The 10890-nt window shown below is 42.3% G+C and overlaps 2 protein-coding genes across 2 annotated transcripts; one reads left to right on the forward strand and one right to left on the reverse strand.

Annotated features, from left to right (window-relative positions):
• Positions 1 to 1526: 1526 nt before the first annotated feature.
• Positions 1527 to 6661, forward strand: slc25a4 (solute carrier family 25 member 4). Its single transcript, XM_088303180.1, has 4 exons — positions 1527 to 1846; positions 3731 to 4217; positions 5222 to 5362; positions 6268 to 6661. The coding sequence occupies exons 1-4, from the start codon at positions 1736 to 1738 to the stop codon at positions 6423 to 6425; spliced, it is 897 nt and encodes a 298-aa protein (XP_088159306.1). The 5' UTR covers positions 1527 to 1735; the 3' UTR covers positions 6426 to 6661.
• Positions 6662 to 6994: 333 nt separating this feature from the next.
• cfap97 (cilia and flagella associated protein 97) lies at positions 6995 to 10350 on the reverse strand. The gene is made up of 4 exons (XM_088303716.1): positions 9484 to 10350; positions 8395 to 8666; positions 7390 to 7534; positions 6995 to 7221 (listed from the first exon to the last, which is right to left on the reverse strand). Exons 1-4 carry the CDS (start codon positions 10004 to 10006, stop codon positions 7097 to 7099), a joined length of 1065 nt encoding a protein of 354 aa, XP_088159842.1. The 5' UTR covers positions 10007 to 10350; the 3' UTR covers positions 6995 to 7096.
• Positions 10351 to 10890: the final 540 nt, after the last annotated feature.

Here is a 10890-nt window from a genome sequence, read left to right on the forward strand (position 1 = left end):
ATTAAGATACTCAATTTGACATATTGTCAGATTTGAATCATTTAATTAATTTGGGTAAAAAAAATTGTTACAATTAATTGAATTATATAAAAAAAATGTCGTGAATGAATTGTGATCTTATGAAAGACAATATGCATTGATTTTATTTATTTTTACCTGCAGCAACCGCGTGGTGGTGACGTGTGTTACATTACCATTTCGGTGGAGGCTCCTCTTTCATCACTTGAACTCATATTGTGGAAAAGCTTGTGTTTTATCACGTTGTTGTCCATGTAAATGTATAACAGTTATGCGTTTTGTATTTTAATATTATTATAATTGTCATATCCATATTGCAAAAATTAAAAAAGTTTTTAGGGAGCATGCAATTTCTTGCTTAGCCAGCATACTCACCAGCTCACCTTGCTCTGTGTTGGCATAAAGGACACCTGTACAAGTGGGATGAATGATCTCGACGAAGGAGAAAAGCGCATTGGAACATAGTTAGAAAGATTGAGCCACAGGTACTTCTAAACAACCTTCAAGTAAATAAGCTAGATCCTGGGAGCTCATTTATTTGATTAGAAACACCTGTAGCTAAAGCCAAACCGTGGCAAGACTTTTACTTTCTGGACCTGGATTTGACAGCCAGTCTGTTTAAATGCACTAAACAAATAAAATTGTATTGTATTGTACAATTTCTCCCTACGGCAACACATCTGAGTCAAATGATCTGATCATCAGAAAGGTCTGCATAAGCTGGATAATGATCCTGATCATTTCTGACTGTGCTCGTCCTTAAAATGGCCTATACTTCTCTAAAATGCCGTATCTGGTAAGATGAGGTGCAGTAGTTTGAGGCCTTCCTTTGTCAAATACTACAGAAATCGGGAAGAGAAAATAAGTTTCACTTGAATATTGATTAATATTTTTGTAAATGTAGTTTTGTGTTCATCCTTAAAATGGCTCCTACTTCTCTAAAATGAAAAATCTGCTGAAAATTTGAAATGTAGATCTAGATACTATCTCGATTGGGGGTGTTTGATGCGCCGCCAAGCGTCCTTGAGCAAGATACCGAACCTCCAGTTTCTCCTGATGGTCATCAGGAGTTAATTAAGGTAGACTGAGAAGTACTTTGCATATCGAAAGGTAGAAAAACGCAATACAAGTGACAGCCCATTTAGAAAAAGCACACAGTGTTACTCTTCAGAAATGGACAGACAGATGCAGAGTTAGTCTTGGGAAGCAGGCAGACAGAAGTCAGTCCCCACACATTTTCGCGCTTTTCAAATGACTATTCTGTTTAATTAAGCTATATTTGTGAATGTGTTATATTTATCTACATTAAAAGGTCAGTTATACAACACAAAATATTTTCCAAAATATTAAAATGCACCAAATATTCCCATCTGTACCCACTTAGACAACACACAATGCAGTGTGTTTACCAACAAGTGTTGCATGTTGAAGATTGTTTACACGTATTAAGTGAACGTGTCTTTTATTCCCTCGCGTGTCCTTTAAACGTCCCCTTGGTGTGAGCACGTCGTTAAACTTCCTCGTGAACTTCAACCTCGGATATTTATTCAGCCTCGTGTGCGGGTTCGCCGGGCTGGAGATCCATCACCTCTTAATTCTCGCGATAAACGAGCTCCCCTCATATATTAGGACACCCGTGGGGGGTGCATCGTCCACTTGGAGCTGCGACGTCGGGTTTCCTGGAGGAGCCTCGTGTGTTTGTTTTAAGCGTGCAGCCATGTCGGACGCGGTGGTCAGTTTCCTGAAGGACTTCTTGGCTGGTGGCGTGGCCGCTGCCATCTCCAAGACGGCCGTGGCACCCATTGAGAGAGTCAAACTCTTACTGCAGGTAATGAAAATGTTAAAATCACTCAACGTTTCCTCCCTGAAGTGCGCAAAGGACCAACCGTAAAAATGCGTCAAATTGGGTGACGGACGCCGAAATGCGCGTCCTGCGTGTCAGTACGGAGCAGGTGCTGAAACGAATCAATCAAATTTAGATACGTAAAGCGTGCCAAACAAGAGTTCCAATGGAAAATTCTTCCGTGCGTAAAAGCTGATGACGTAAATCTAAATGCGCGTCAATGAGGAGGAATAATCAACCATATTATGTGTGCGTAAAAGTTAGAGAATCGAGTGAGAACGAGAGAAATACATTAACCAATCTTATCGCGCGTAAAAGTTAATTGAATCGAGCAAAAACAGCTTCTGACGCGACGTTTATGTGCGTAACATTTGCGTAAAAATGAATCTAGCAATATCATCTGCCGAATTTTAATTTGTGAGCAAAACGTGCTGTTGTTATACGTGTAAATATTGAGCTGGAAATGTTTTTTAAAATGTTTACGCACAGCATTGGTGGTGCTCACGGTGCCAAGTAACATTAATGTGTATGCGTCCCCATTGAAGGGCCCATCTTACACGTCTGTGAGCCAAAGTTTAATACTTGAACTCAGAACCCGACTGACGCATAAGCAGCGACAGTGAAGCGCTAAATTTAACTCGGTAGCTGTAACTTCATACTCGGACCTTTCTCGAGTGACAGTGGCGAAGACGCTACGTGGACAAAAATATTGGGACACTCGGCCGTTGCACTGACAGGAGGTGACAAATAGAGGGCAGTGTTGTACAGCACTCACCCTCTTTTTCGACATCCCAAATGTGGTGAAAGGCTTCTTCTTCCTGTCCAATCAAATCTGCGAGCAGCGGGGAGAGAAAGGGGACCAAAAGCATATAAATTGCAATTGTCCAAATCTTATGAGATGCATTTTAAAAATGCATATCGACAATAAGGTACTTATACTTGGCCATATTTTTCTCGATAGGCACTAATGGAAGGGTGAGCAAATGTCAAGACAGCACTTTCTCTCATTGTGGCAGCACATCATAAACAATATTTAGTCAATTAGAGAGCGGATCTGTGCACGTGTTTTTCTTTTTGTGGCTTAAAAAATATCTCTATATACTTTTTAAAAAATGTAAATGTTTTAAAAGTTCATCCAAACTGACACTGTTTTGATGCTTGGGGAGGATAATGGCGCACATCTCGTGGAGGTCGTGAGCTGCGCTGTCAGCGATTCCCTTTCTCACCTCCGTTACCATAGATAATGGCTTCCCCCCCAATTTCAATTATAGTTGAAGGGATTGTCTTTCTCTTGCAAACATGACCACCACATTGGCAGTGTACATTATTTGATCAAAATACACAAAGCTAGCGGCTGTTTGACAAAAACAGTAATGAGCAATACATTTTTCAACTTTTTGTGGCCTTTTTGCCACCTCTGGAGAATGTGAGACTCCCTGCAGCACAGGACATGGTCACCCCTTTTTGTCCGCACTGCAAATGAATAGCCATACATTTAAGTTCACACTTGATGGATGGTCATATTTTTCCCAAGATGGCCCTCTTAATTTCTGATTTAGTGAGATTTTAAAGGTGTACCATAAACACTTTCAAATTGGACAGTACCTGGGTGTTGAACTTAAGACCGACTTGGATTTGGACGACAACAATATTTGAGTGTGATTTATCTTACAGGAGCCCCTAATATGAATAAGAAAAATGGCATAATTTCAAATTTCCCCCCTTAATAAATAAAATAAAATTGCGATTTGATGTTATTTTTTTCCTCAAGGTCCTCTTCCCATGTATTCTTTAAGAAACACAAACAAATTGGTTTGTTTTACGATGAGCCATGTTAGATGTTTTCTATACTCCTATTTGTTTGTGCAGGTCCAGCATGCCAGTAAGCAGATCACAGCTGACATGCAGTACAAGGGCATCATGGACTGTGTGGTGCGGATCCCAAAGGAACAAGGCTTTCTGTCCTTCTGGAGGGGCAACCTGGCCAACGTCATCCGATACTTCCCCACCCAGGCCCTCAACTTCGCCTTCAAGGACAAGTACAAGAAGATCTTCCTGGGTGGCGTGGACCAGAAGACACAGTTCTGGCGCTACTTTGCCGGCAACCTGGCATCGGGTGGCGCGGCCGGAGCCACCTCGCTGTGCTTCGTCTACCCCCTGGACTTCGCCAGGACGCGACTGGCTGCCGACATCGGCAAAGGCTCGGCCGAGAGGGAGTTCACCGGCCTGGGAAACTGTATCACTAAGATCTTCAAGACGGACGGCCTCAAGGGGCTCTACCAGGGATTCAACGTGTCCGTGCAGGGCATCATCATCTACCGGGCCGCATACTTCGGGTGCTTTGACACAGCTAAAGGCAAGGAAAAATACACAGTCTTGCAGTTCTTCACATAGCTTACTGAATCCATGCTACAGAGATCAATAATGCAAAATCAGTTTTTAACCGATTTATCGAGGGGACTGAATTTCTGCTCTAAAAATATTCACTGGCTGCGACCCGACATCCACACAATGTATCTTGGTGGACATCTTTTGGGTTTTAAGTTGATCAACTTAGTGAATAAAAATAGAGTACTTGTTCTACGAAGCGGTCAAAAGGTAACTTATCATATGCTACCCAGGCGATGAGCATCAGCGCAAGATAAGGCAACTACATTCATTTGTAATTTCCCACTCCTCTGCTATTAGGTCGTGCAGCAAAAGTTAGTCAACCACTCCACCACTCAGTCGTGCAACTACACTTATGTCTGTTAGACGGTGACAACTTTGTATAATTGTGCGATACAGCAAATGACCAATTCATGTCAAATTACCTCAGTGAGCCCTTGACATCGAGCAGACTAGCATTTCCATGGATCAAAAACCTCTTAACAAAAAATGCTTAGACTTGTTTTGACTTAATGTTCCTGGAATTCAGGGAACAAAAATATTACTAACAACTTTTTGGGGAAGCACCAGTGGAGAACCTCATGGGCACTGTGCAACACGAAAATTGATTACAATTATTTTATTGGTGAGATATATCTTGAGGAAAAATGTCCAGTACTGCCAAATGTACAATGACAACCAAAAACTTATTACATCTCCCTCTTGAACTCAAGCAACCACTGAGTCGAACCAAATCGTTACTTGAATCGTTTCGCACCCCATGTATCTAAAACCGTATCGAATCGTCCTTGTAGAGATGCTCACTCCTAGTTAAAACAATAGTTTAGTTAAAAGGAACTAAATAAAATGCAGTGCTGTCAGTTTGCCATTTTAAGTCGGGCAGGTGGCTAAGAGTATATTAGAAACAGCTCCCGTGATAGGTTTTGGTTTTGAGACGCTGTAGTGACTAAACAAATGTTTCCTCGTCAACAGGAATGCTTCCCGATCCTAAGAACACACACATCGTGGTCAGCTGGATGATCGCCCAGACGGTGACGGCCGCGGCCGGCCTGGTGTCGTACCCCTTCGACACCGTCAGACGTCGTATGATGATGCAGTCTGGTCGCAAAGGAGGTGAGCTCATCGCGAAAGTTTTTTTTTTTTTTTTTTCCATGAATTGGTTGAAACAAAATTTACTTCCTTCTAAAGCAAAACAGCTAATTATTTTCAGCAGTAAAGGGGATTGCTGCTAGAAAACAATTGGAGTGCCTCTTTACAAACCAAAGAGCAAGTCTGAAATCTTGGGATGCTGACTTATTAAACAGCCTTTTAAATGATGATGAAAAATTATTTTCACGGTCTTCTTACTGGACTCTCAAAAGAGCATCAAACAGCTGCAGCTCATACAGAACGCTGCAGCTTGGGTTCTGACCACAACAAAGACCAGAGCATTTTGCTTCAGTCATAACAGCTCTACACTGGCTCCCAATTAGCTACAGAATAGATTTAAAAATTCTGGTGCTGGTCCATAAATCGCCGAATGGTTTGGGTCCTGAATATTCAAGAAATACTTATTAAAGGTCTGCAGACTCAGGTCTTAGTGGAGCCCAGTGTTCAAAGTAAACATGGTGAAACTGCATTTAGCCGTTATGCTGCACACAAATGGAATAAGATGCCGACAGAAGACAGCCCGGAGTTTGTGCTTTTAAATGCAGGTTAAAAACTTTATTTTTTCCTCTCAAACCTTCGATGTCCTCTAATTTAACTTTTTTTTTCTTTTAGATATTTTCGAAACCCACTTGTTTTACTTTTAAATGTTTTTTGTTAATGTGTTAAAATTTTGTCAACGCAGTTTTTAGAAGCTACTTATTTTCTCTGCTTTGTTTTTAAATATTAACTGTTTCTGGTGCGAAGCACGTAGTTGCCTTATAGATGAAATGTGCTATAAAATCAAAATTGTTTTGTATCTGACAAGGCTGTTTGCCCAGCCCTGCTTTCAAGTACAACATACGTGACTCCCATTATTTGATGTCTTGCAGCTGACATCATGTACAAGGGCACAATGGATTGCTGGAGGAAGATCCTCAAGGATGAAGGTTCCAAAGCCTTCTTCAAGGGCGCTTGGTCCAACGTGATCAGAGGGATGGGCGGCGCTTTTGTGCTCGTGCTCTATGACGAGATCAAGAAGTACACATAGGTGCGCCGCGATGGAAATCCTCCAGAATGCCCACTAGTCTTAATTCTGCTCTTTACATGTGGCAGCCCCGAAAAGATTCTGTACATACGCATTTCAGCCACATTAGGTACACCTGCACAATGCAATACCTTGGATTGTGCAGGTCGACCTAACCTCATAAAGAGGCCAGAGAGTGCCAAGTAAAGGCCAACTGTAACCACCAACTGTCTTAAGAATAAAGATTTAGTTTCTCACCATTTGTTGCCAGTGTTTTTAATTTTTTTTTGGAATTATTTTTTATTTTTATTACATTCACTTTGTCAGACATTACATTAGGAAACAAGTCTACTTAATTGACTTGCTATCAAATTGTCATTTACATTTTTTTCAATATATAAATGAAGTTAACATACATTTTTAAATATATTTCAAATGTTATTTTAATATAAAATTTTTAAATGCCAACATTTTTAAAATAAGAACTATTTGAATTTCCATTCATTTTAATATGATTAAAATGCTAATGTATCATTTGATTGTATATTTTTTAAAAAAATGTAGACTTTTTTTTTTTCTTATGATTGTTTTTTACCCCGCTGTCAAAAATATCTGCGGTAAAATTTTCTTTTTAAATCACTCAAACATTTTCTAAGGTAAAATAGATTTATTAAGGAAATGAAAGACACATACGACTAACAACAAAAAGGTGGGCGCGCCGCGAGGATGGCTTTGGCCCTGTTTGCATTGGAGCTTGCTGAGGTGGCACGTGTTCCAATCTGGGAGGTGCTGCCCCGTATGGAGCTCACACCGGCCGCCACTGCGAATGAGGACAACACATCACATTTTATACGGTACATCCCATTCACATTCACATGTTAGATTTCATGGAATCAAATGCATGTCACCCTTAACACTGTCTTCCTTGTTGCCATAAAAAGATTACTGAAACATTTTAGTCTGTGTGTGAGAGATTGTGCTGAGGTACCGCTGGATGGAAGTATGTTGGTGGCGGCGTCGCACACTTCACACGGTGTGGCCTGAAATCTGGCTTGACGCTTGTAGTCGGAGAGCTGGTTGGAACGCTTGAGTGCCGGCGTGGACTTGACAAACTCCAACCTCTTCAGGAGGGCCTGCAAAGAGAGCAATTCCACATAAAGTACACTCCTAGAGGGAATCTTACAATATGTCATCAACATTATTTATCTTATGCATAAACCACATGACTGGAAAGTGTGTTTTCAGATTTTTAAACTGGATTTGTGTCACTTCACTAATATCGAGACATGTGAAAACCTTTCATTGATGGTACTGTATTGAGATATACAATTAGGCGCTTTATTGCAATATTGGTTTTGGCCATCCGGTAGAAATATTAAGTTTGTGAAAGATTAATACGTACAAAATAACTGTCCGTACCAGCTTCTAATTTGCCATACAAACACCTTCGTGGGCGTGGTTATCAGTTATCATAAATCAACAAAATGATTGGTCGTGGTTATGATGGCACCATCTGAACTCCGCCTGGCAACAAGCGCCCTTGCGAGCGTGATATGGCAATGAATAAGAATTGAGACGATTTTTTTCAGCTACGTAGACCAAAAAGCAAACACTTTTTAGGCATGTGCACAGTATACTGTGGGAAGAGGCAAAAGAACTGAGAGGTTGTACTGTCCCATAATGTCACAGTGCAGTCATGCTATGGTGTGCCACCACCCTCCCCACCTGCTGCCATCTGTCCACGCCTGTCCAGTGTCTTCTTTCATGTGCCCACTCAGAGAAACCACCTACACTAACTCTTTAAAGTCATCAGTCGACATATTCCAACATTGTATCCAGAAATAGTGAGTGATGCCCTTATTTAGTAAAACATAATTCCCTGGCATGTGGCAGAATGTTCACATCTCCAAAACCATCACTTTCCAGGGGGTGGGGGATAATTTGTAATGCTAGGAGAAAATGTTTTAATTGAGAGGAAAGAAGCTGGGCTCACTTGGTTGTCTTTATCGATGCGTTTCTGCTCCCGTAGGCGGTTGACGGAGCTGTGGGGGATGTGCGGGGTTGTGTTCTTGCGGCTGAACTGGCTTACGATGGCACCGGGCGCTAAGGAGATACGGGAGAGCACTCGCAGAAGTCGTTGATTCTCATGGTCGATGCGTCGCACCTCGTTGTTGTTGAAGGTGAAATTTTTCCTGCTCGGGCGTCCTCTGCAGTGAAGAACAAGGTTGTCCTGGATGACACTGCCACTGGCATAGGAGTCTGTGTCTGGAAGATTTGAACAATTATTTATTCTGGATGACCATCCATTTTTTTAATGCATTAAAGTCATACTTGAATTCGATTTTCTACTGACCACCAAAAAGTTTTCTGCTGCCTAAGACAATAAATCAATACTTTTTTTTTTTTCATAGGTTGGCCAGTCCTGTGACTAACACTGTGAGCGGCTTATACATGAAAAAATATATACTAATTGCAAAAGACAGTCACCATTCTGCAGACTACAGCTGCAAGTAGTGAAATTTTCAGCTGAAAACCGTGATGAGCAGCAGAGAGAAAGTTTGGAATAAATGATAAATTTGTAAAAGCAGATGAACCAAAAAAAAACTGATGCAAAAAAAGCATAAACATCTTTCCTGTTCATGTTTAGTTTTCCATGCAAGTATTTTGTAAAATAACCTACACGCCAAAAATGCGACTTTTACTCCAGTGCGACATTTTTTGTGCATTATGGGGATGGTTCGATTTTTACACCGGAGCAACTTGTAGTCTGAAAAAATACAGTAATTTCTGTGACGTCATGTGTACTGTACACTAGACGTTTAGGGCTTGTTTACCGGCCTAATATGCTTTACAAATGCCGAATGGCGTCAAGTATTTTCATAATTTAGATATCACAATGTGGGTGGTATGATTAAAGAATGGCGTAGGCAGGCTCGTATCAATGTATAGCCACCCCTCATTGGGGTGTTGTGTCACTCTGGACAGTGGCTACCCCAATGAAACTTTTCTGGCTGCACTCCTGCTGACCGGAATAGTCGATCGAACGAAGAGCATCTCGGCTCCACTGACTGTTGAACTGCACCTGCATTCAAGGTCCCCTCTGGACGGAGGATGCTGCTGGCTCGGGTCGGAGGTGCACTCTCCCGCCGATTCCCCTTGGCGCTGCCCTCCCTGCGATCCCTCAACTGGAGGGGCTGCAAAGGTGATGAGATCGGACTATAGTCCGACTCTTCGGCCAGGGACAATCTGTTGGACGCCCTGCTGGGGACGCGGGCAGACGGCTCTCGGCCTCTCCTCCTCGAGCCTCCCGGCGAGCTGTAGCGGCTGGAGACGGTGGAAGAACTCTGCGGCCGTTTGGCTCGGGAATACCGCGGGCTGACTGGCTGTGAGACCGAGTGCCTGGCGGCTCGTGAACGGCGGGTGTCGTCCGTGCTGCAGTCACTGTCCACGTTGTCATCTAGCGCCTCGAACGAGCCGCTGGGAGCGTCCTCATCCGCTGCATTTTCCTCGCTCCTGCCTCTTCCTCGTCGGTGCCTGTCTTCGTCGCGGTCGCTGTCAAAAAAGGAGTGGTCGACGTCACCCTCCAAATCGCTTGCGTTGAACATGGCAGTCCGGGCTACTCTCGAGCGCGGCGTTCAAAACCAGGAAAACGGGGGACGAGAGTGCGCTGATTGACGTCACTTCCTGACAACGGTTGCTGTGTTTCGTGGTTGCCAGATTGGCGTCCCCTCGAGACACATTGCAAGCTCCGAGCAAGGCCGACCCAGCCTCGAAGGGAGCTCGAACTCTGATTTAAAAAGTGCATCATCGCTCTCACGCATGTTGTAAAATAGTGACACACGTTTTTATTCAAAGCCATACACCGATGACGGCTCGCAATTACATCAGCGTGTCAATTACACCGCTCAAAGATCCTACGTGTTGATGTCAGCCGATTTAAAGGTTTATGTCAGTCCCTGACGCGGATGACGTGGTTATACAATTGCACCGTTTGCCCACAAGATGTCCCTCGTCAACACACAACGTGTCATCGCTTCGTCGTCACGATTGAGTTCGTTCGTGGTTGTCTTAGCTTCTTACGCCAAGTACCACTAACATAAAAATACAGCAGTTTAGTCCGCGGAGTGTCTTTACTCCCAAAAAGTATATTATTGTAAGCCGCAGCTTGAATTTAACAATGTGCTTGAATATAGTAATATAGAAAATGTGCACCCAAATCATGATTTAATAATTACATTTTGTTGCACCCAAGTAAGATAAAAATGCACTCAGACGTTTTAAATGAGTTATAAAAGATTAAATGCAAATGTATTGCACTGTACTTTTCTTCAAAGTTGAACACAACTGAATTGTACTGTGTACTGTACATTAAAACTAAAACTAAAGCATGTGCACACAGTAAATTTCGTAGATTATATTTGACTCTAAAGAGATTTGAGAGTAAAATATTCTCAATGTTACACTGAAAGAAATTCTCTCAATTTCTACT

Source organism: Idiotropiscis lumnitzeri, chromosome 8 (assembly GCF_059441095.1).
Source record: "Idiotropiscis lumnitzeri isolate Australia: NSW breed Sydney's pygmy pipehorse chromosome 8, RoL_Ilum_1.0, whole genome shotgun sequence".
NCBI lineage: Eukaryota > Metazoa > Chordata > Actinopteri > Syngnathiformes > Syngnathidae > Idiotropiscis > Idiotropiscis lumnitzeri.

Excerpts from the sequence above, each read along its gene's own strand:
- slc25a4 (XM_088303180.1), top strand. The coding sequence starts at position 1,736 with ATGTCGGACGCGGTGGTCAGTTTCCTGAAGGACTTCTTGGCTGGTGGC. Across the intron at positions 1,847-3,730 it reads GAGTCAAACTCTTACTGCAG|GTCCAGCATGCCAGTAAGCA; the intron begins GTAATGAAAATG and ends TTGTTTGTGCAG. Across the intron at positions 5,363-6,267 it reads GCAGTCTGGTCGCAAAGGAG|CTGACATCATGTACAAGGGC; the intron begins GTGAGCTCATCG and ends GATGTCTTGCAG.
- cfap97 (XM_088303716.1), bottom strand. The coding sequence starts at position 10,006 with ATGTTCAACGCAAGCGATTTGGAGGGTGACGTCGACCACTCCTTTTTT. Across the intron at positions 8,667-9,483 it reads AGAGGGGACCTTGAATGCAG|ACACAGACTCCTATGCCAGT; the intron begins GTGCAGTTCAAC and ends CAAATCTTCCAG. Across the intron at positions 7,222-7,389 it reads CAACATACTTCCATCCAGCG|TGGCGGCCGGTGTGAGCTCC; the intron begins GTACCTCAGCAC and ends CCTCATTCGCAG.